We start from the raw sequence: 25,384 nt of genomic DNA, 5'->3' as shown, positions 1-25,384 counted from the left end.
TGTCTGGCTGGTTGCAGACATGTTTAAGATATATTTTGAGTTTAAGCTTTTCTTCTTTTCTGAGATTTGTCTTTGTTTTATGTGAGAGCCAGCCCTCACCTTTTCATTTTTTCCTTTTTACTGCTGGAGTTCTTTAACTTCAACTATTTCTTAATGCTGTTTCAGGAATCTGTATGACCTTCCTCTTCCATTTTTCATTCAACATGGCTGCCTAAAGAAATATTTCACAAGTCTTATTTTTCGTGGGAACGCCTCCAGTAGTTGACCTCTAAGTGTGTTGACTTGGCAACAGAAAAAAATGTGCCCCAGTGACAGTTCTTTTCCCTCCAAATTACCCTTGTTTTCAGTGACGTTTTCACAATTAGAAACAAAGTGATCCTCCTGTTTTACTTCCAGTTGTTCCAGGAGCATCTGTAGCTTATTGTTTGGATAGTATGAAAGGTTAAGGAATTGACTGAGAGAGCACAGGTTGGCTTTTTATTCAGGCCAAGCCAAGTTGCTGTTTCAAGAAGTTCATCAAGCAACTTTCTGGAGTTGCAGATAGACAAGAGTGGTGTAATTCACATGGTTTTTTGACCAAATTTTGTTACCCTTTATTTAAAACTAAACCAAAACTAACCCCAAAATAGGAATTGAAAGGTAAGTCAGTGCTTCCAGGCTGGAACAAAGAATTTATTAAAAAATGTGTTATGAAAGGAGTAGAATGTTCTTGCTTGGAAGCTGGATGTTTTCTCCAGCTGCTATTGCTCACATAAAAAAAGGGAGGGAGGAGGGGGAAAGTGTGCCAAGCAGTACGTGGTATGTGCGAATTGTCACCTTATTAAGGAGACTCTGTCCCCCGAGACTTTTGCACCATTAGGACTTCTGATAATTAAGACGAACTATATTTCAGCAAGAAGACAGCCTTCTGGCCAACTGACTAAGCAGATGCCAAGTGGAAGCAAATGAAACTAAGCTGAGCTCTCAGGCAATTAGCAGAAATTAATGGACCAGGTACCGACAGTCTGTTTCCTGCGGGTGTCAGTTCAGTGTCCTTGCACTTCCTGCACTTCCAGCTCTGCTGACTTTCAGGGCTTTGGCACCTGAGGTTTCCTTACTGAAATTTACTGGGATTTGTCACCTGCTTAGCAGAGCTTGTGAGATTCTTGTGGGGGATAAAAAAATTCACAGGATTCTGGAATTTTAAGTGATTGAGAGGGAATCATTGAATCGATCCTTTGATGGCAAGAATCCTATTTGACTCACAGCGTTGGGGTACAGAGGAGGCCTTCCAGAGGGACTTGTGATCAGTAAAGCGCTGAAGCCAATCAGTCACTGTTTGGTTTGGTTTCAACCAGATTTCTGAAAGATGCGTCCTCCGTACTGCCATAATTAATGAAGCTTCCTAATCTGTGAAGGAACTTTTGCGTGTTCTGTTTTTGACTGATTCTGTGCCACATGAACAGGTTCATACGCCAATTATTTATTTGTTGGACACTTCCTGGAATATATACGTAGGCAAGAGCTGCATGTGTGCATCAGTGTCTGATGTTTCAGCAGAACCACCAAAAGGCATTGTCCTACTTCTTTTTTTCCTTCTCCCACTCCCAGCGACGTGCTTTTCCTGCTTGTTTCCCACCAGAACCATGCTTGTATCCCTCTGCAGTGAACTGACTGGGGAGCTAAACTACCAAAAACCAGACACTGTAGAAAGACGCAGGTATTTTTATATCAGGATGGTTTTCTAACAGTAGAACCACTGGTCTGGAAAAGATGGAAAGACCAGGGAAGAGGTGGTAGTTCACTCCCCGCGACGATGTAGTTGCTTTAGGTTGGCTTAGCTGTCATGTGAAACCGCATCCACAGTCTGCTTTGCAAGTGGATTACACTACAGTGCAAAAATCTTTGTGCCTACAGGGAAATATGGTGTGGAATGGTTCCTGAGATAAACACTGTTGTTTTGGGGTTGTTTTTTCTGTAGCGGCTTCCTTGTATGAACATGCCTTAGAGGAGTTGATACAACAGACGGGGGCGGCTGACAGGAGGTACTAGTATGTTCCCTCAAGCCCACATTATCTTGTCATAGTAGAGGAGATAACCAGATACCAGAAAGATGGGCCTTAATGTAATAGCCCTGAATAGAAAAACCTGCAGTAAACCACATCTCTGTTAAGAAAAAGAATGGTTGGACTTGGTATGGAAGAGGAAGAAATCTACTGGGGGGGGGGGAGTTCAGGAGAGTAAAATATCTCTCTTAAACTGAACATCCAATTCAAGTTCAGAATGCTAATCAGGACATTTAAATACATAAATACAATAACACTTGGAGTGGCTTTTCCAAGATATCCTAATGAAGTAAACTTGTATCATTTGTATACGTATAATTAAAGCATGGAAAAGCAAACATATCTGTGTAGTTGTTGTACCAATAGTAGTCAATGAGTAATAAGATAGACAGCTGTGCACAGATCATTGCACTGCTATAAAATGTATTTGAAATTTGCACCCACAATAAACCCTTAGAAAGAAAAAAAACTGGGGAGAAAACGTACTCTTATCAAATGATTTGTTGAGTCTAAATTAAAAATACTCTTCTGCTGAAGAAAAAGTGACTGGCTGTGATATTAGAAGTAATTCAAGTTGCTCAAAAAGACATTTAAAAGGAGAGAGGTGACCAGAGAGCACTGTTAAGGTGTTCATAATTCAGAGAAGAGAGAAGGCAATACAAAGTATGTTGAAGAGCAAAGGATTATGAACCTGGATGAGATAAGGGCCAGACTAAAGACACTTAGCTGGAATTATGGGGTGGGGTTTTTTACAGTCAATTAATATATGGTATAAATGACATAGGGCATGAACAGGAACACTTTATTTAATAAACTTGGTAAAAATTAGACAACATATCAAAGAGAAAATATCTGGGTCACTTTAGTGTTTTCAAATGGTACTTTCAGCTTCAGCAACATTGCTGGCCCCCTTCCCTTAGACATTTTGTCTTTTATGTGTTGTAGAGAAAGAAATGATAAATAATTCAGGCCAAGGAAAGAATAAACACCACAGGGTTAGAATACTTACCAGTGGGGAACTGTTTATACTGACTGTGAAACAAAGGCAGACAGCAGGGCAAAACATTTTGCCTTGGCAGGAGAGGCTGTGTAGATAAGTCGTAATTTTATCTTCTTTTAAGGTATTTAACAATTGTAAGCCCCAGCAATACTCACGGATTGGCCTGCAGTGAGAGGAAGAGTTAAAGGAGTTCAAACAAGCTATTTTACTTGCTGACTTTGTTTACCTTCGCTGTTTATTTTTCCACACACATTAAAGGGATGATGGGATGGGAGAAAGTTTTTCATAAGGTATTATGTACATGGGATGACTTAGTGCAGGTACAACATAATTATGCTCGTCTTACTACATCTGTATTTTGTTAACCATTCAGGGATGTAAATAAGAGAAAATTAATCTCTCTTTTTTTCACTTGGTTAGCTAACACTGCTTTAGCTCTGCAAAGTAGTGTTTGCTTTCCATTCAAGCATCAGAAAAAAAGAAACTTGATTGTTTATAATAAAATGGGAAGGAAATATGGCCACGCAGCCATGCACCATTCATAACCTGAAAGAAGAGGTGAGTTGGAGCATTTATAATTTTATGCAGAGGGCACTCACCTAGAATGGATTGAAGCCCGTGTTCGTGTTTCTGTGTCCAACATTCAATCAGTAACTTGACCACTGCTGATTTTTTTTTTTTCTCCCTGCAGAACATGGTAGCAACTTAAAACACTGCTACTTGGTAAAAAAATCCATTTAGTTTAGTATATAAGCTTAGGGAAAGACACCAGAATGGGAGAGGCACACAGTGTTAATACTCCCTTCATATGTCATCGTAGCATCTAGCACTCTACAGCTTAAGATTTATCAAGCTAGAGACTATGTCAACATATTTGTGTGAAGTATCTTTGATGACCCTTCTATGAATTTGTCAAATTGTTTTTGAATTTGTTTTTTTTTGCCCATCATCCTACAGCAATGAATTCCCACAGTTAACTCAAAATGGAGAAGAAAGTACTTCCCTCTCTGAAGCTGCAGGCTATTCTTTTTAAATAAATGTTATGCGCCGTCATTTTTTCACTGCAAGAAATTGCAGAAGTCATTCCATATTAATCTTTTTCGTGCCACTTGTCATTTTGTAAACATCTAGCATGTACTTCTTCAATCATCATTGTTTCATGTTGAATAATCCAGACTTCTTCAATATCTCCACATATGGAAGTTGTCTTAGGTCTTCGGTAACTTCTCTTTGGCCTTTTCCGTGTCTTGTCTCCTAGCCCATCCAGCAGGAGATACGAAGACCAGATCTATATCTTATAGTTTAGATGAGAGAACATTATGAGTTTACACAGTAGCACAAGATATTATGCTTTATTTTGTGTTCTCTTCCTAATAATCACTGATACCTTATCTGGCTCTTTCTCTGAATTGAGGTGATATGATCATGAAATTCCCCACAGAGATTTTATTCCTGTCTGATGATGATACTGATTTAGAGTCCATGAGGGATTTGCCCCCTCATGTGCACTGCTTTGTATTTATCAGCTTTGACTTTATTTGCTATTTTATTTCTTAATTTTTTAGTATCTTAAGGAAAATGAGGTTATCTGGATGCATCTATCCATGAAATAGTACCGCTGCAGATAGAAATATTGCTGCACTAATTGGAGCCACAACTAAAAACCACGTGTTCTTCCCAGCCTTCTAGGTAGACATCTGACTTAATGAATGTGTTGCAGAAAATGGTTCAGCTTCAAAACAGGAGATGTAGAGACTCTTCTGAGAACCCCTGAGCCTGCAGGTTAAGGTGCTGTCCTGGGAAATGGGAAGTCTCTGCTCAGATCCTGTTCCAGTTCAGTCAGACAAAAGGAATGGATGTGGCACTTCTGATGCCCAGAGATTGAATTACCCGCTTCTCTATAGACACAATCCTGAACTACCTTCTGAATGCCCCGTGTTGTTATCCAGTGCCTCATATGGAACTAGGCTTGTCGTTTTAGAAAGGCTAATGTGTTTTTTTTCTTTTATTGCAGGTATTTGCTGAATTTGGATGAATTATTCATTTTTTTTATCTTAACCCTCTCAACTTTTATTGAGTGTTTTGCTCCACCCACCCCTTCCCCCTAAACCCCCCTAGACCCAATCTCAGCCTATCTAGCCCATTTCATTCCCAAGGAGAAGGAAGGTTTTTGTATGTGGAGTTACTCTGTTTTCAATTTCTAAGCCTCTGCACTTAGGAAGGTATAAAATACGTGTTTGTGAGATTGGTTTGTGGTACCTCTATATTCTTGGCTATAACCAAAGTTAACTATAAAATAGGTTTCCTGCACTTGTGTGGCCCTGAGAAGGGGATTATTTGAGAACTGGAGAAAAAGCCAGAACTGGCTTTGTACTCAGGGTCACCTAGCCCCTGAATTTTCCGTGGGTGGATGTGGGTACTAAACAGAGGGGTTTGCACCCCGAGAATGTGCCTCAAGTCAGGAAAAGAGGCTGTGCCAGCATGTCAGTGGGGAGAGCTTAGGGATACGTGTCTAGCTGATGGCTGACTTCTCAGTTCACTGGCCAAACAGTTTAACTTCTTAAAGTAAAACTCTAGTGAATTTTGGAAGGAAAAGCTATTTTAAATAAGAAAGGAAAGGTTTAGGGGATTTTTTTAAATGTCAAAATGCTGTGTTGAGGCTTGTTATGCTTGGAGAAAAATTATGTACACCTATTCTGAATGTTTCTGTAAACCCAGATTGCCTTTCCTATTACAGGGTGGGGAGGAGGGTGTGTCACACACAGAGGTGTTCTTGAAAGCAGGCAAGATAATTATTTGGATCCAGAGGTAGCAACCTATATAGAGTTCAGCGGGGCAACATCACCAGTCCTCTGAGTTGACAGAACTACTTTTTTTCTTGTTCTTTTTTTTTTTTTTTCCCCCCAAAACCCACATTTATCAGAAAGGTAGCAAGTCACGCAAGAGAGGTTTCCTGGTGCTTGCAGTTACTTAAAAACAAGCAAACAAACAAAATCCTTCAAACTCACACATCAAAAGTTTGAAGCAGGACTTGGGATCTGGCAGGAAGAGTCATGTTTTTCCTTGTCTTCATGAAAAGCAGTATTTAAAATACCTGAAAAAGTGCTACTAGCTTTGCGTACTGGGGCCAACAGAGCTTGCTGATAAAATTATGCAACATTTTTTCCCCGTGGTTACATACTTTTGTTATCAATACTTACGTAAAATGTAAGGGCTTGTTTAAAGTACTCTTCCTATTTGTTTCACTGGTAATACGGTGATGTGATTTATTTTTGTCTCCAAGGACTACTGTAATGTGCTCTCAGCAGCTTGGTTCAACATGCAGAACCAGCAAACGCAGTCTTAGACAAAATGCCTGTATGCACAGGCAACCTGAATTTAATAAATAACGTAGTTTACTTGTGTAATCTTTGAAGGTAGCAATCTCCATGATGGTGTATATTATTATAAACTGTATTATTAGCAGTGGATCTCGTGTTCAGAGAGGAAAGCTGTACCGTCCAATTTCTGCCCTAGTAATTTTTTCTCTCCTCATTATTTCTGCAGTGTGGTTGATTTTGTTTGCCTTTCTTACGTGAATACACAAGGCTAGTTACTGAACTTTCAATGTGCTACCTCAGCCTGAAGAGATGTTGATTAGCAACATATTCAAGAATTAAAACATGCTGTAGAATAAGAATCTGTTACATTCTCAGGTTTGCTCACCAAAAAAATTAATACGAAAACTTAGAGTGGTTAAAATAAGGTAGCAAAAAAAGAATTTTTAATTTGACTGCTATATAAGCATATTTTATTTCAGATATTAAAGCTGTGATGAGGTGGGAATCAGGTCAGTTGCCTGAATTAGGGCAGTGTATAAAAATTATCATTTATCTTAACCCATATTTGATATCCTCATCTTCAGTTTAGCCATTCAATATCAAAATTCCTGGATTTAAATAGATTAACAGAACACAAGAGCACAACAAGGGACAGTCATAACTGTTCAAACCAAGGATCCAACTACATTGTGATTCTTTCTCAAGCAGTGGCCAAAGGAGGACTTCTAGTGACTTCTCAGGGGGAGAAAGAGCTTAATAAGCGTATGTGACATTACCCTCTCAGCATGTGATTCCTTTCAGCAGTGCAGAGTCTGGTGGATTTTTGTCTGTTTTGTAAGGGGTAACCTACTTTTGCCCACAGCACCCTTTGGCAACGAGACTGCTATCTTCTTTGGCATGAAGACCCCTTCCTTTCTTCATTATTTTAGAACCTGCCTTCTGCTAGCTTCACTTGATCTATATTTGCTGTATTGGAAAAGGAGAAGATTAATTTACTCCTAACATCTCTGTGATGTGTGATTTTTGTAGAGCCCTGTCACAGTATTACTCCTAGATCATCTCTTTTCCAACATGAAAATCCCTATCCTACTCAGCTGTTTATCGTATTGGGGACGTTCCATGATTTTGGTCACTGATGTTGCCCTTTACTCAAACCTAGTCATAGATAGGTAGATGCCTCGACATAAACAGGCAATCTGGAGGGGTGTTGAGAATTGCACTCTTCAAGTGATGAGCATGGTATTTAACAACAGTGCTGCCCCATCCTCCCAGCCAGTGGAAGTGCAGACTGGGACTAAGCTTCCTCATGCTCTGCCATCATGTTGTCCGTTTGTTCTGAGGGAACATTTCTACAAACTCAAGTGCAAGAGGTTCTGCCTGTCAGATAAGCAGTGTCCAAACTGTGTTTAAAAGCACCCTGTCTGAATGCCCCATGCGATGCTGTTGGAAGGCAGAGTCATCCGGTGGTGCAGTTACACAGCTCAGAGATGAGCTGTGGCCTTCTGTGGCAGCTTGGTTCCTGCAGTATCTCAGCTTTCTGGAAAATAGTACAATGAGGTGACAAAACCAGGCATAATTCTGCTGAGACCGTCATTGAAACACGGCTCTTACCTGGGCATTTGAGATCTTACCTTATGCTCTCATGATAGAAACGAAATGCTTTCCCCTCACAGTTAAATGTTGCAAAAGCTTGCAAACTGTCTTAACATAACTTCACAACTACTTCCATTCACTTAAGTGTTCTCTAAAATCTTTAGTGGCAGTTATTGATGTGTACAATGTAAACACTGCGTATTGTATATGGTATGCAACCCATATCTTAAGGTACAGGTGGCTCTTAATTGCTTATGAGTGCACATCAAGTACCGTGGCTTAGTTGTACTGTAGATCTACAGACACTTGAGTTGACTCTTTCAGTTTGTCCAGTTAAGCTGAGATTGAACGGGTCTATTTCTTGTGAGACCAGAAAGGCAATCGATGACTTTCTAGTCAAATTTTCCCTAGTGTAAGTGGTCACACTAGTCACAAATATTACTATAGAAAAGCAAATGTTTGTGTCAGTAGAAATAAGGTGCAAAATTTAAACTCTTACTGTACTCAGAGTTGTTCTTCCAGAGTAAATGATTGGTAGTTTTTTGTCATATTTATACTCTGAATCTTTGTTGCAACAAAACAAAGATAACATGGATAACAACTCATAAATTGCTTCAAAGAACATGCTTTTTATAATCCAAATAATCTAATGCACGTCGTAATTTTATAGAATCATAGAATCATTTTGGTTGGAAAAGACCTTTAAGATCATCAAGTCCAACTGTTAAACTAGCACTGCCAAGTCCAGCACTAAACCATGTTCCTTAGCACCAGATCTACACATCTTAAATACCTCCAGGGATAGTGACTCAACCACTTCCCTGGGCAGCCTGTTCCAGTGCTTGACAGCCCTGTCAGTGAAGACATTTTTCCTAATATCCAATCTAAACCTTCCCTGGTGCAACTTGAGGCCATTTTTTCTTGTCCTGTCCCTTGTTACCTGGGAGAAGAGACTGACACCCACCTGGCTACAACCTCCTTTCAGGTAGTTGTAGAGAGCGATAAGGTCTCCCCTCAGCCTCCTTTTCTCCAGTACAAAAGCTGTTTGTGCATTTGCCCTGTAGTGAACTTGGTATTCAATGTACTGGGTGTCAGTTTAATTACAAGGACACTCTCTTCATAGCAGTGCTATCATACTTGACAATATGCACATTTTCAAACTCTTTAACAGAACAGCCGCACTTGAGAAGTAGATTATGAAATTATCCCAATAAAACCAGTCTAAATACTTCTTAGGTCAAAAAGCTACACTATTTTCTGTTAATCTGACCTGCTGCTTTCTCTTTTAAAGGCAAATATTCTCATTCCCCATGTTTGTTGCACCAGCTAAATAAAAGCTGTTAAACCAACTTGGTCTCTCAGGAGTGAAGCTGTTGTCATGCTATAAATGGTCACCCCTCTCCATTGACTACATAAGAGTTTTGTCACCGACTTCACTATTCCATTTCCACTTCACAACAGCGCATTATCAAAACTCTTCATAAATCATTATATTCTGTTCATTCCTTTAAGGAAACATGATGTGTTTCTCATTAGCATGCAGAAGAAGTGGTGAGGATTTTTGTTCTGGTTTGTTTTTCTAGAAATCTTTTCCAGGCTTTTCATCATGGTCAAAATCTATTTGGCAACGAGAAGGTGGGCAGCTGCTTTGTTACCTATTCCCTGCACTTCATAGGAATTTCTTACCATCTGTCTAGGTGCTGTAGGAAGGATGTTTGTTCCTTTTGGCTACCTCTGTCCCCCCGCCCTGTTCTGAAGGCAGCTTTCATGGTAAAGCTAAGCAGACCTAATGGTCAACACCTGCTGAAAAGGCAGTCTCAGTCCTTGCCCTCCCTTTTCCTCTCTCTCAAGCACCTGGACTTGTGCTCCTGCTGCTGCTTCTCTGCTGGCACTGGCTCTTATCTGAAACCACTGCTTCCAGGGACCCAGCAAAGCAGGAATACTCCATGTACACCACCCCCCCCCCACTCCCACACACCCCCCCCCCCCCCCCCCCCGCAAATCAGTTTTAAACCTAAACTGCCTCAGATGCGGAGTAGATGAGTGGCACTGCAAGCGACACTGGTGGGAAGTGGAGGAGCAGGGTTGCCCTTTCAGGTAGGCGTGAGGAGGTGTGTAATTCACATCTGTGATGTAAAACTGTGGTCTAAAAATTAACCAAGTGGGTTTCCATTTTGGTTTCTGTTGGTTCATTGCATAGATTGAGGGAAGTGTCTCAGTGTCTCCTAAAATTAGGCCCCTTCTCTGTCATTCCAGTGGGCTGCCTTCTGGCATTTTTGGCAAGAAATATTTGGGCATGCTGTAATAAGCAACGTAAAGACATTGCTGGTGGGAACATCTAAATGTGTCTTGGAAAAGGTTATGAATAGAAATAGAGGGATTTGAGCAAGGAAACAGTCCCTCAAAAATAAGTTTGCTCAGAAGTGATGGATTCTGTCATTTTTTTCCCTAGACTTGAATAGTCTGAGCATGCACAAAATCTCTAAATAATCATTAATGTGTACCCTATATATGAAATTGTGTCTATTTTTCCTTTAATGATAGTACTGAAGTGCTGACATAAAGCTTTTAACTTCAGTGAAATGGGATACTTAAGGAAGAACTTTGGAGGAAGGAGATGTTGGAGGAGGGAGACATTATTTAACCTGTTGTGCAGGTGTTCCTGGATGCCCTGCCAGTCTGAAGGGAGAGGTTTTAAGTTCATCTCTGCCCCCTGCCCGTTTTGAAGGGACTTGCCTCAATAATATGGTGTGTGAGCTGCCTACCTTCCTTCCTGCCTTGTTTGTCCAGGGTTGGAGTTAATGCTTACAGTCAAATAAGTCTTTACAGTATGTAGCTTCCTTCATTTAAGGGATCAAATAACCAGAAATAGAAGGACAGAGATACACGGGGGGGAGGAATTGGGGCTGCTGAGATGGCCCCCAGGGTGCTGCTGGCCATGTGGAGCTGAGGGAGAACAGGGCAAGGTGATGGAGTGGGAGCAGCCTCAAGTAAGTGATTTTTTTCATGTAACCCCGTAGGCGTGCAAACAGGTTGCAGGCGGCTGGCTGTCATACTTAACACCCTGCACAGGTACTGCATGGCAGTGGGCAGTTCTGGAAACGCTGATGGTATCTCAGGTACCAGCTGAGCAGGTATATTACAGAGGATGGGGAGGGCTGGGAAGGTGAGATGTCCATGACTCACCTCTTACATGCTTTGCGTTTCTCTATTGCTATTAAATAAAACTGTAAATGTGTGGAAACCAGCACCGTGCCAGCTATTCCTCTCAGCTGCAGGTACTTTATACTTCAGTTCCCTTCTGGTACAGCAACGTGTACAGCTCATTGCACTTAAAGAGCGTGATATGGTTTTGAATTCTGCCTGGCCATGATACTATCCCAACAGCACGTGAAACATTTTTTCTCTATCATTTAAAAGGCATGCAGGAAAGCTGATGATAGAAATTTGGATTAGCGCTGGCCAGATGTAATGTGACTTACAAATTGAGATGTACAGGACTCTTCCCGGACAGGCAAACACCCTGGCAGGAGGGTCAGTCAATACGTGGGGAAGTGCAGATCTCCCAGGTAGCACAACCATGTCATCAGTTGAAGAAAGCTCCACCTTACCTAAGAAATACAACTGGGCTGCTGCGTGTAGGTAATTCCAAGTGGTTATTGATAGCCTCATGCAGGTAGGGTAGATGGCTTTCACTGAACTCCAGGAGTGCTGGCTGAGCGGGGGTTTTTTAGCTTTCAAGTTTTATAGATATGTAGAGCTAGTAAGGTATAAATCTGTGATAGGGTTTGAGTTTTTTGTCACTGAATTCTACTGAAAGTCTAGTTTTGTTGCAGGTGTTTGAAGTATTTGATTATAAATATGTCACTGTAACATTTGTACAGCAGAAAGTTTCTGCACTCAGTTTGTTTAGGCAGTAAACTGAATGTGAGCAAGACTTATAGCATCAACAGATGTAGCAACAGTGCAAAAATCTTTGCAGTATCAGTTTATTGGGCCACCCCAGACTTGAAGTTAAAAAAAAAAAGAAATAAAATAAATCCAAGTACTTGAGAAACAGGAAGAAAAAGAAAATTATATTCTCATTACATAACTATGTAAAAGAAAATGCTGGAGTCCCTAAAATAATAGTTTATCCTTCTTCAGTCACTCTTTCCCTAATCTGTAGTTTTATTCCTTCTCGTCATTGACAGCATGTGGATGTGCATGTGGAATGCAGTATTGTCAAATATCCCATTGCAGAGCCTTGTAGAGTTGAAAATAATTCTTTCTTAGGAAGTACCAATTTTTGAAGAAGGCATTCAATTTTGTTCTTAACCTGCTGGTTCCTGACAATGAAGCAGATAAAATATTTCCTTCCAACAATAATCTCAATGTTGAGATCTCAAGGGAATTACTGATACATGTGGATAATGCAATCATTGTGATCAAGTCTTTCCCTGAGACATTTCTATAGCTGACTCATTTATACTGAGTGATTTTTTTTATTTTTTTTTAAGTTTTGAATGTCTTCTCATTACAGGCACCTCTCTTTCTTACATGTATTAATTTTTCCTGTAGGAGTGTACTGCATAAATGTATTTAACACAACACAATCTTTTTGACAAAATATGTCATACTATTCTAATTGATTCCTAGAGTAACATGGCCTACTATCATTCAGTAAGTAGGCATATGTTCTGTTCATGAGTTGTGTAAAGGGATGACATGCTCCAATCTTTAGAAAGAATTTTTTTTTTCCCCGTGTAAGCTGGGCATGAGCTTAACCTTGTTGACGGTTTCTGCTGACAATGCTAAAGCTGCACGCTGTTCCTTTTATTTAAAGGAAGATAATAAAATGAATGCGGTGCTGTTTCAAATCAAGGTGAATAAAATGCCACAGTGATGCATAGGATATAAAATCACTATGCAGAAGTTAGCAGTTTTCACTGTTGAAATAATTCTTATTTCAGCACTTCAGGTGGTCAGTAACTGCCACGTCACCTAAATTAAATACATTTTAGCTGCATGAGCTTGCAGAGTTCGTTGTACTTACCACACAAACTTGATATATTAGGCAGGTGCTCAGAGATAAATCAGTAGTTTGAGGTGAGCTTGTGACATAGTATCCCCATTTGCAGACCCAAAATTAGAGATGCTATTATGGTGAAATATGTCAGTATCCTACCTAAGCCAGTGTCCTGAGCTTGCTGTTCAATTTGCCATTTCTGTTTGTTGCTGGTTTTTCCGCAGTTACTGATTCTCTAGATAATAACCTGAATCTCATTGTGTTATAGATACTTACTTTGAATAAATAAAATAGATTCTTTTAGTTTTTCCATTCCAAGTAATAAAAGACAATGAAAATGGTCTTGCAGACTCTCTGAAGTGAGTTGGATAAATCACTTGATATGACCTGGTCACTAAGCTACTGCTTAGAATGAGTACTTTTGTTCCAGACAACTAACTCTCTTAATTAAAACGTAACATTCTGTAGGTATTGTGTCTTAACCTCAGGACTAGCAACTAAAGCCAGATACTGAACAGTTGTGATAAATTGTGTTTTAAAGTCATAGACAGAATGTTTCTGGAGTCACAGGAATTAAGTCTGCATAAGCATCATTACAAAGACAAGAAAAGAGTTGGAGAAAAAGCTTTGTGGCAGAATACTAGATCACAAGCTGTTCAAGTTTCTCCATGCAGCTACCATCACTTATGGTTGCAGGACAGCAGCTGAGATAAGTCTGAATTAGCTTGTCATTGTTTTTTGAAAAAAAAAAGTAAAGGGAGACTTGTGGCTCTCTGCAATACTTAACTGTAAAAACCTACCGATTTCTACGTGATTTGCTACATGAAATCGTTACATACTGTAATATGTTAAAGTCAGTTATTTGTCGACGAGTTTTTTGCTGCCTTCCCTTTAGTATACGTTTGGAGGGAGATGTTGTTAACTTGTATGAGCAGCAGGAACCAACAATAAATGCTTCCTCCAAGTTGTGTGCAGAAGACAAAGGTGTGAGCAACAGAAATGTTTCTATCAGAAAAAAAAAAAACAACACCCAAACAAACCCAAAGCAGAAAAATAAAGCAGCTCTTAAAATGAGTTAAACTCTATGAGGAGAGAGAAGCTTTTGATTGTTGGGGAAAACAAAACAAAAAAATACGGAAAATTTGTTGCAAAAACTGTAAATGATATATGAACAAATAGAGAAGCCAAGCAATGGCTTAGGGAAATATTAATTAAAGCCTGAAGAATGGCCAAGGCTTGTGAGAACTCCAAAGGGCTTGAAGCTGGTGGGGGTTTTATTGTATGAATCTATAGCCAGTATTTGGTCTTGGAGTAGAGGAGGTGATTTTAAAACTTCTCTGAGGTCTCTGTGGGTCTTTTGGGTGTTACAGCTGGTTTAAACAAGGGTGCCCTCCTGCAGCCTGTACCACTTGTGTGGCATCCTGCCGAAGCCTGTTTTTGAGTGCCATCATACCCAGGTGTCTTGCAAGGTGAGACACAGGACCAAGCATGGATTTCGGGGGGGGTGGCTCATACTCAGCTGGTGGTGTGTAACTGGTACAGTCTACCCAACTGCTTGGGTAGGAAGGTGGTAGACAGGAGTGTAACCCTTGGGGAAGAAAGAGGTTAGGAGCCAGCTGGGAACAGAGAAGGCTGTTGTGGCAGCTGCCTCTCACCCCAACCTCTCCGTTTTCCATGGGCAACCCTACAGCAATTGAAGACTTGCTTGTGCACCTGCTCCTTTATTATGAAGTGTTTCAGACGCATCATGTCTCTTGGGCAGGAGTAATCTGTGTAGCTAATGCGTGGTATGTCTGGCCCAGAATAAGCTTACCCTTAATCTGCTCCTTTGCCACAAGAATAAGGTGGGCTGCCCAGGTGAGAAAATCAAGTACCACTGTGCAGTATGCAAGCAAGAATCCCTAAGCCAGTAGCAACAGCATTTCTCCAGTTAAGGATGCATGTGTGTCTGCATCTTTGAATTGGTTAGTTAAGATTGTCCTGAGGGGACTTCTGCTTATTGGACTTCACACGTGAAGTCTTGCTAGGGGTTAGAAGGTCTCAGAGCAACATCTAGAGATGGGTTCTTACTAATGCAGAAAAATAAGTGATAACTTTTTTTTCTTTTTCTTCTTTCTTTTCAGAAGCCCCGTAGAGTACTTAACTCCCATTAATGAACTGTCTTCAGTGTCTTGAGCAATTTCTTTGATACAAAGAAATTGGATTTTTTATTTGTCTTACGAGTGCGATACAACAAAACCATTAAAGACCTAACTACTCACTGGAGATGGCGTGTGTAGGGTGACAGACTGAGGTATGTGTAGTCTGTCCTGAAGAGAAGGTGAAAATTTGAGGTCTTGTTGGAAATTTAAAAATAAACTGCAGAGGCTTTCTGTGACTCTTAAGGTTCATGATACCTCTGCTGTCAGTCAGATCTGTGCTTTCAGCTTGAGATCCCTCAGTGTCCCGGCATTAACCAGTTTTTTTAACTGAGTAGAATTTCTCATCAGGCAAGTAATGCTTCTCCCCTTACTTGGCAAAGCCCCCTGTTTCTAAAAGCAGAGGGTTAATACAGCTTTTGTTGGCGCTGAAGGCAACAGGTCTTGTCAGGCTGCTGTCAGCATAGAAGACAGCCAAGTGTCCTTCCAGGTAGGCACAAGTCCAAAATAAACCTTTTTGTCTTAAATTCTGATTTCATTTTTTCCCTAGAAGAGCAGTACTTCCTAACCATTTTGGAGAGTTGAAAGAAAATATTTCTAGTTTATATTAAAGATATGCTAAATATAGAATGATTTTTCTAAAAACAAAAGGAACCCAGTCTTTGTGCTGAAAATCTCCGTGGTTTGTTTTTATACTTAAATTTTTCATAGCTGATTTTGTGATCACCTTCACAACTGCATAATTTCTTTCAGTTGTACTTCTTCAGAGCTTTATATATTGTTATGATTTTCTATTTTTTCCCCCAACATGCAATTTATAAGAAGACATCCAGCCTTGACTGAAAACACTCAGATAGAGAATCCAGAATTTCCCACAGTATTACCAGTTATTGTTCTTTAGTTACTATTCTCACTGTTAAATTTGTGGCTTAATACCATATTTGAATTTAAGCTTTCAGTCACTTCTTGTTAATTCTTTTTTCCATTGGATTAACCAGCTTTTAAGACCAAGAATTTTGTTTCTCTGCAAGTACTTGGCTGCCGCAATTCTTTCTGTTAAATCTCATACATTTTCTCCAACTTTTAAACAAACGTTCCTGGTTCTTCAGTTTTTTAGTCTTTTTTTAAAATGTGTGAATCCCTAAAGCCATATGTAATCTTCCAGTACAGGAAGAGTACTGAAACGGTATTGCTGTTGCATGGGATCGGCAGCCTGCTGCTTCCCCACACTCTTCTGGCTCTCTGCCGTGGGTCTTCTGACGCAGCTTCGCCACAACATCTCTGTGTGCAATCTGGAGCCCAGCGCAGAGGCACTAGCACGATTCTGCCCCGGGCCAGCTCCTGGCAAGCAGGGATTTTCCACTTGCCCTGTGCCCGGGGCTCCTTCGAGAAACCTTGGGGGTGTCAGCCTGTGGTCCCTAGGGTCCCTGGTCCCAGGGGGCTTCTCATGGCAAAGATGGTGCTCTAACTCTACATAGCCAGTGCGGGTCAGGCACTGAACCTGAGCTGGAAACCCGGAGTACTTGCAAGAAATGTGCAGACATTTCTTAAACAGCTTTGTAGGAAATTACCCTAGAAGAGGAAATGAGTTTGATCTAGGTGGGAGCTGAGTCAGTCTTGAGTCATTTGTGGAGGCGTCTCTGCTGTACTCCCTGGAACATCCAGTATTAGCTCTGTTACTGTGAATTGTTTTTGTTTGTTTTGCTGAATTACGAAAAATTTTAAAGGAAATTTGGATTATTTTGGTTTACCTGTTTTCTTGAAGCAGTTTATGATGTAGGTAAGACATACTGATTTTAATTTCTGGAGAGGTGAGGCTGATGTTGAGCTTCTTTTAAAAAATGAATGTTTTGTTATGATATGCTTGTAAAAAAAGTAAGCTTTTTATAGAACAGAACAGTATATTTCAGTTGGAAGGGACCTACAACAATCATCTAGTCCAACTGCCTGACTACTTCAGGGCTGACCAAAAGTTAAAGCATGTTATTAAGGGCATTGTCCAAATGCCTCTTAAACACTGACAGGCTTGGGGCGTTGACTGCCTCTCTAGGAAGCCTGTTCCAGGGTTTGACCACCCTCTTGGTAAAGTAATGCTTCCTAATGTCTAGTTTGAACCTCCCCTGGTGCACCTTTGAACCATTCCCGCGCGTCCTGTCACTGGACCCCCAGGAGAAGAGCTCAGCACCTCCCTCTCCCCTTCCCCTCCTCAGGAGGCTGTAGAGAGCAGCTCTATGCTTAACCCCTGCTCTACGTATTGGGTTAACCTTTTGATACCCATCCCCATACCAACTGTATAGCCCCGTGTAAGGTATTTGACTGAGAAGACCGAACATGCCGTCACCAGAGGGATGGCACACTGCGCGTGTGAGCAGAGGGACCTTGCAGGGTGTTAATGCGTGGAGGCTCTGTACGAGGCAGGGATGGGACGGAGGGAGGGAAGAATGAAGGCACGCACCTATCTTCCGTGGTCGGGCTGTGTGGTGAGCAGCTCTCTCCTCCCCGCCTCCCCAAACCCTTCTGCTGTGAGCAGGGCAACAGTCGCCTGTGACTGGTACATGTTATACTCAGCAAAACATGGCTTCATGTAAATAAATAAGATTTTATCAAACATGCATCTAGGATCAGCTTTTCCTCCGAAGTGGAACAACTTGTAGGATTCTGGTTTGGTTTGATTTATACCCCCCCCCCCCCGGCTTTGATCTGATCATTAACAGTGTGTGATTACTACTAAGACACGAATGAAACTCCTTTCCTTTATTTTAAATTTAGGAGGTGTTTAGTTGTGGAGGACTACGTAGTAGGGCTATTGTCACCCAGGCTGGGTAAATAGTATAGCAGCATATAGTATGCTAAGTTACTTGGGAATGTGGGAAGTTTTATGCATACTAGTTACTGTACTGATAACACTAGTGACCTTTTCTGGTTGTTTTTTCTGTCTATGAATAGAATTATTTGCATACAATATTTAGTATTAACAATATGACACAACTGCTTAACTGTAGGAAGACTTAGAGCTGGGGTTGATGCTGCATGCTTATTCTAGTCATTGGTGCCTAAATATCACAGTACATTTAATATACAATGTCATATACATACTGATGTGAGCATAATGTACTGCTAGTAGCTCAGCAGAATGGGGACTTTGTACTGATGAAACGTCAGTCTTAATTTTTCATTAACGTAGCTGTGGGCATTTTATGTCAAAACCAGAACTGGCCAAATACTGTAAAATACTATGCAGGAAAATACTTTCATTTCTTTAATATCTTGCAGATGTGCAAGTGCTCTTTTTATATAGTCTTTCAGAGATGTTAGTGGCCATGGACACTGGAAGGGATTTCATCAGATTTAACACTGTTAAGCAGTGGCTGAAAAATACAGTCAGAAAATGAGTCAGTAATTAAACTAGTCATACTGGAAAAGGAATTCTGAAGTTTGTCCTTAGCAAAGGAAGAAATTAAACTCACCATGCAGGGTCTTTGTTCAAACTGTTCAGTGTGTCTTAAATACCTATTGAAATTGTGATTCTACTGATGAGTTAATAAACCATCCATTGGTTGAAATATTTTTTCATAAAACATTATTTAGAACCTTTATGGCTATTCACGGAGGGTTCATGGCTGAGAAAAGGGGAACTGTGCTCAAAGAAAATTGCTTGCTAGGAATACTGTGTCTCTTAGCCATACCTGCTCATAATAATTGAAGGGGGGGTGTGTGTTTGACAGAGATAAAGGGTACAGTTCCCTAGTTTGGTTGCAGTGACCAGGTGTTGTGGTTTAACCCCAGCCGGCAGCTCAGCCTCACACAGCCACTCGCTCACTCCCCCCCCAGCAGGACAGGGGAGAGAATCGGAAAGGTGAAAGTGAGAAAACTCATGGGTTGAGATAGACAGTTTAATAGGTAAAGCAAAAGCAAAACACAAGCAAAGCAAAATGAGGAATTAATTCCCCACTTCCCATGGGCAGGCAGGTGTTCAGCCATCCCCAGGAAAGCAGGGCTCCAGCAGGTGTCACAGTTACTTGGGAAGGCACACGCCATCGCTCTGAATGTGTGCGCGTGTCTCCCATTTCTTCTTCTTCCCCCAGCCCCTTATATGCTGAGCATGACGCCATATGGTATGGAATATCCCTTTGGTCAGGTGGGGTCAGCTGTCCCAGCTGTGTCCCCTCCCAACCCCTTGTGCACCCCCAGCCCCTCGCTGGTGGGGTGGGGTGAGGAGCAGCAAAGGCCTTGGCTCTGTGTGAACTCAGCAATAACAAAAACATCTCTGTATTATTCACACTGTTTTCAGTACAAATCCAAACCCCATGCTAGCTGCCATGAAGAAAATCAACTCTGTCCTGGCCAAAACCAGCACACCAGGGCAGCAGGGGGATGGAGGGAGGTCACCGTGCTGCCTGGCCTGGGTGAGGGTGACTGGAAGCCACAAAATGCATTTGCCACAGTGGCCACAGGCAGGGCCAGGCAGGAGGGCGGCTGCTGCCCTCGTGGGTAACTGGGGAGCCTCAGCTTCCTGCATGCTGCCGCTGATACGCGCTCTGAACCTGTCACTCGGCTTCGCTGAAGCTGAGTTTTTATATTGTTTATAAACCAGACCAAACTTCTGAGCTTCTGAGAAGGTGTTTTTCTTTGGGGTTCCCTTTCATGCATATCTCTGTTCTTTTTTTCCTTCTTTTTTTTTGTTTCCATTTTTTCCCCCCTCTCTTTTCCCTCTCTTCCCTCTTTTTTTCTTTTTCTTTTTTCCCCCCATACCTCATATAAGAGGTTTTTCATTTTTGACAAACTTACTTCTCAGGACATTGCAAAACAGTGTTCTTTACTACCAGGTGGACCCAGATTGCTAGAGTGAAAAACCAGCAAGATGACTTCCTAGAAGGATGTGAATTGTGTTTAAAAACCCACCAAAAGAGGAACAGTGTGTGTGTGATGCTTGCTATGGGAATGTCAACTAAAACATTAACAATGGCTCTGTTCTATCTTTTAGTTATCGATGGCAATTTTTAAGCCCTAAAAGTTTCAGTTTGCTGTATATATAAAAGGAAATTATGTGATTTGAAATTATAATTGGGGAGTGTTTGATGGATCTGATTATAGAATAACGAATGAGAATAATTAATAGAAAGTTAATTGAGTAACATCAGGAAAGTTTATCTGGTATATTGGGATTGCATGCTTCAGTTGATATGTAGTGTACTTTTGGGATTTCTGGTTGCACCTCACCTCTGGTTCTGATAGGATATTGTATATGAAGAATATTAATAATACTGCAGAACAATTACTTGTTCATTTGCTAACTGATTAAAATTCATGCATAATTTATTGGAACTGAGAGAGACTTTATAAATAAGTCTCCTTGTCCTCGAGAGCTTAAAAACAAAATGCATATGCTAATATAAGAATACGCTTTACCTCTCAACATAAAAATTTAATATGCAATGGTATATTAGTCTCATTAATGTGAGGTTTTATTTGTGATAATAGTGCTCTTAATCAAAGTGTATACTTCTAAACATAGCCTTATGGTTTAGAGGTTTATAACTCAGAGTTGGTAGTGCATCATACTCATCAACGTTTATGTTTTCTGCGGTAATATACACTGACCTTAGAATTCATTAGTTTGACATTTAACGTGTTAGTTCCGCAGCAAATAAACTGCCCTCATTAAGCCCGGCTGCATTTCTGAGCTTTGATGCAGGTAGGGATCTAAATTAGGTCATATGCACATTTCTTGCCAAAACAGGGTAAAACATGTTAATAATTAATTGAGATACTTTCTAGAGTTTTGTATATCCCAGAGCAGAAACGGGAACACCTTGGAGCATTCACCTTTTCACTCCGGGAGGAGAAAATGAGCTCCGCTCACCGCCGCTATGGCACGTTCACCAATTCCCTGGTCTCCAACCTGAGTGGCTTGAGATGTAGCTAATTTAGGAAAAACATGTGTAAGAAATCCTTTTGTACCAAAATGTGGGAAACGTGGTTACTTACGGAGGTAGTAAATACACTGTTGGGAGCCAGCTGTGCTATCTGCAGGGGAAACTTAACTGCTCGACAGAGAGAACCAGGGAGTTGTTAGCTGAACTTCACCGTGCTGGGAAGGTGGGATGTCGGAGGAGGTGTGGGAGGCCCTCTGTGAGCCCCTCCATCGCCGCTCCCCACGGGCTCTGTCGGTGACACTGGTGGGGTCGGTCCCGGGAGGCAGAATATGCGCAGTGCTTCTGCGTCTTAGCTGCTCTTGTGCAGAGGGGTGGGGGGAGTGATGACGAGATGGACCTCCCTCTGGAGAAATCTTGTGGTCTGGCGTTAAATGTTATTTTTAATGTACCAGCCATGAGATCCCTCTACCTGCTCCGATTTGCTGCATTGTTAGTTCTGCATCACTGCTGTGTGAAACCCCTGTGTGCATAGAATTTAGCATTGTTGCCTAATTAACTGAAACAAATTAGTTGAAATATGAGCCATCTGGAATGAAAATGAACCTTCCGTGTTTATCAGTGGATTCATTTTATTAGAAAAGTACATGTTGCTTGTGATTTGTTTCTTGAAATAAATCACGCCTGGGCAATGCGCTACTTCTGTATGTAAACATTTCTGAGGGTAAGGAGGACCTCACCTCTTGGTTCGGTCTGTCCTTGCCTTTTCACTTTGCAGCTGTGTTGAAATATTTAGGCAGGCAGAAGCTGATGAGAACAGAGGAAAAGGCAATGTACCGCCTATTGCTTGAGTTTCTAAATCAGTAGTAAGTTACTGAAGAATAAAATAATATTACATGTTGTTGCTATACATCTTTATTTTGTCATTCTCCTAGCAGTTTTGCTCAGTTGTGAGTATTCTGAATGTCTGTAACAGGCATATGTATCTTTTACCCTCACTGCGTCTGGTGGCTTTCAAGTGAACTGCATTGATACTCATTTTTACGAATATTCTGTGCAGGGCTTAGTGTATCAAGTATTGCAGCTGTTTCTTTAAGGAAAGTAAGTATGTGACTTCTGTCAATAAAAGAAAATCAGTTATGTTTCTAAAAATCTCAACTTATGGCCATAGTAAATTATATAAATGAGCATGAACCCAGATTTTTTTTCAGAAAAAAATGTTAAGAAGCAGCAATATATAAATCAGATAGGATTTTGTGGTCCCTAGCTGAGATTTTTAGATGGAAAAAATAGCATTGGGCAGATGGCAGTGGTGCACCACTCGCTTCCATCAGCTGAAATTCTCCTCAGCTCTTCCTCACTGATGTCAGTTCGCTTTTGCTTTCGAGTTTTGAAATCTTCTGACCCAAACCTGACAACTTTCTGTGGAAAGAGCTCTCTTCTTCATGTGTTTTCCAGCTTTTGTTTTATCGCTGGCTTTTTGTGTGTGTCTCCCCTACAGAGCCGCCTCGGCCGATAGCACCCCCGCAGCTGCTGGGCGTTGGGCCCACGTACTTGCTCATTCAGCTGAATGCCAACTCAATCATTGGGGACGGACCCATTATCCTGAAAGAAGTGGAGTACCGAATGACATCTGGGACCTGGACCGAAACCCATGCTGTCAACGCACCGACTTACAAGCTCTGGCACTTGGACCCGGACACCGAATATGAGATTCGGGTCCTACTCACCAGACCAGGCGAAGGTGGGACTGGACAGCCAGGACCACCGCTCATCACCAGGACCAAATGTGCCGGTGAGTGCTGCTTTGAGAAACAAACACACACACAAAACTATTTTTTAATTGGTTGGTGGCCTTGTTGGCTCTGATTAACTTGTAGCAGAACTTCGGGGTTCCCTTGGCACCCGCTGGATCCCCAAGTTCTGGGCCAATATGGATTTGCTGTGTCCCTGGCTTTGCCTGGTCACTGTCTAGGTTGCTGTTTGTTAACCCTGGGAGGTAGGTTAGGACACAGGATGTTAAAAAGCTAAGAAAATTTTTTACTTCTCCTCATGCAAGGAAGGAGACATTATCGTTTCTAGAAAGGACAAACCACCTGTTTTTTCACCTTCATATTTTCACTTGCACTTTAAGTAATGGAGAAAAGATCTGTTTAATAAATAGAATTTTACCAAAAAAGCAGTGTATTTTGGGATAATTTTTCTTTTTCTAAGCAAATATGCACGGCCTGCCAGACTTTCTGACAACTCGTAAAATACAATAGCAAATATTAATAGAGTGTTTTCTTTTCTCCATTTTTGACCTACCACCGAAATCATGTGCTGCTGAATCTTGCAGTCTACTTCTGGTTTTTTGGAGTGCCCCTGTGTGGCCAGCACCAAGGAGATTAAGCACTGCCAACTTGTGTTATATGCTGTTCCTTCTAAAGCTACTTAAAGTTATTTTAATCTCCGCTTTCATGAGAAGAAAGATAAGCCTACGTCTCATAGTTGCAGAGGAGAAAAATTACAGATTTGAACATCAGACTGGGAGGCAAATAAGCAGAAATTAAATCATGGGGGTTTTTCTTCCCTAATCTCAGGATTTTTAGGTCTTGACAGTATTTTAAAGTCTGCACTATATTAGATTTAGCAATGAGTGCTGATAACCATCTATTCAAAACTGCATTAAAATAATAAGAAAGAAGAGCTGCAGATGCAGATTTCCATGTGTCATGTATATGTGTGCATAAAGAAAACAGAAATATAAATGAAATATTTTTTTCACAAGTTGGTGACTGACCTCAGTGGGACAGATAGTCAGGTTCTCATCTAAGCATGGATGACTGCTCATTTTGTTTACTTAGGAAGGCAGTCAGGGTCTGGATCAGAGGCCAGAATTTCAAGCGGACTAGGTTAATAGGTATGAATCCCAGAAAATTAGATAGTCTTTTTTGAAATCAGGCGTAGTACTGTCGGAAGCTGAGGCATGCAGCTGGAGCAAGACTAAACTGAAGACATTTTTTTGAATTTGTGATATTATTTATAATTTAGTCTGTCTTTCCTGTGAAGTACCAAGATGTGTGTGTCCATCTCAGTTAAGATGACAGTTGTTGAGATCTAAGTAAGGTTAAGGCATTGATTTATTGTATTGAATTGATTTAGGCATTGTTCTGAAAAAGTAGGAAATTGAAAATAGCTTCTGTTTTAAAGAGGCTGAGCTGAGACTAACAAATCCCAAATGTTCAGGTTCTTTTTCCCAGCACTTGAAATAATATGATTTCATTCACCCAGATTGTGACAGACTAAAGCTTTTTAATGGGAAAGGAAAAGAAAGGAAGTCATAATTTATGTGCCATATTTTTAGAAGCGGTTTTCAGGTAAACAACGTTATTTTGGGAGTGATTTTATTTTTAATTTGCTTTTAACTTAACACTCACATATAAGGCACCAAAATCAAGTCTGGCTTGAGACAAATTTTCAACTCTATTTAATCCACTATGAAATGAACCAGATTAAAAAAAAAAAAATACTTGAAAAGAAAAATCTGAACTTCTGTGACAATATTATTTTTATAATGATAAAATTTGAAGCTGTTTACCTTGCAGTAAGACTGGTTCTTCTTATTCCATGAAAGTGAAGGTGAATAAAAGTTACTATTAACCAGTTTCAATTAGAAAAAGGTGAGTCAGCAGGGGTTTGTGGAGACTGAAGGATTGTGCCCAGCACCAGGGATGAGTCAAGGACGGCACGGGGTTGAGCGCAGGTCACCCTGCTGCCTCATCCTCTGTCTGGAAAATGAAGACAGACTTTCCTTTTCCGCAGTGTTCTCCCAAGGCTTCTGTAAGAGAGCTACAAGTCCAAGTCAATATGGATTTAAAAAAAAAAATATTTTGCTCGTAAAAGGCAAACTAGAAACATAAAAATTAGTCTCTTCTGAAGAGAAGATTTACAAGAAAAGGTAAACTAATAATGGAATAGCTCACCCGGCAGTCTCTGCTGCTGGTGGTATTGTACAAGTGACTGGCAGGTGATTTAATGTGCTATATTAGATGACATCTCTGCAGCAATATCTTCTTTCTGGAGATTCCTCAATTATTCCTAATTCTTGTTTCTGACAAGATCGCTTATTTTTCAGACCAATACTCTCTTTTCTGTTGATGTTCTTTGTCAATTTTGTCTTTCCATAAGTTTTGTACATGTTATTTCAAATTCTGAAACAAGTTATAATTGATTATCTGCTCAGTGTCAAATGGAGTGGCAGGAAATAAATGAATTTTCAGCATGAAGTTTGACTACTCTCTATACCTATTAAAAAGCACATATTAGCGAACGTTGATCTGATGAGGTTTTAATGTTTGTATTCCAAGTGGCAGCAATAGCAAACTCACTGATACATCAATAAGAATAGGTTAGTATTCTGCTTTC

At 40.7% G+C, this 25,384-nt stretch overlaps 1 protein-coding gene across 1 annotated transcript in view; it reads left to right on the top strand.

The window, feature by feature from the left end:
• The window catches only part of PTPRK (protein tyrosine phosphatase receptor type K), a 419,243-nt gene that overhangs the window by 223,214 nt on the left and 170,645 nt on the right, over nt 1–25,384 (top strand). The window contains exon 7 of the mRNA XM_075748050.1: nt 22,479–22,772. Coding sequence (XP_075604165.1) covers nt 22,479–22,772 — 294 coding nt within the window. The remainder of the gene's footprint in view (nt 1–22,478; nt 22,773–25,384) is intronic.

Source organism: Balearica regulorum, chromosome 3 (genome assembly GCF_011004875.1).
Source record: "Balearica regulorum gibbericeps isolate bBalReg1 chromosome 3, bBalReg1.pri, whole genome shotgun sequence".
NCBI lineage: Eukaryota > Metazoa > Chordata > Aves > Gruiformes > Gruidae > Balearica > Balearica regulorum.
Note: the sequence above shows the minus strand (reverse complement) of the source record. Positions and strands in the feature narration are given on the sequence as shown.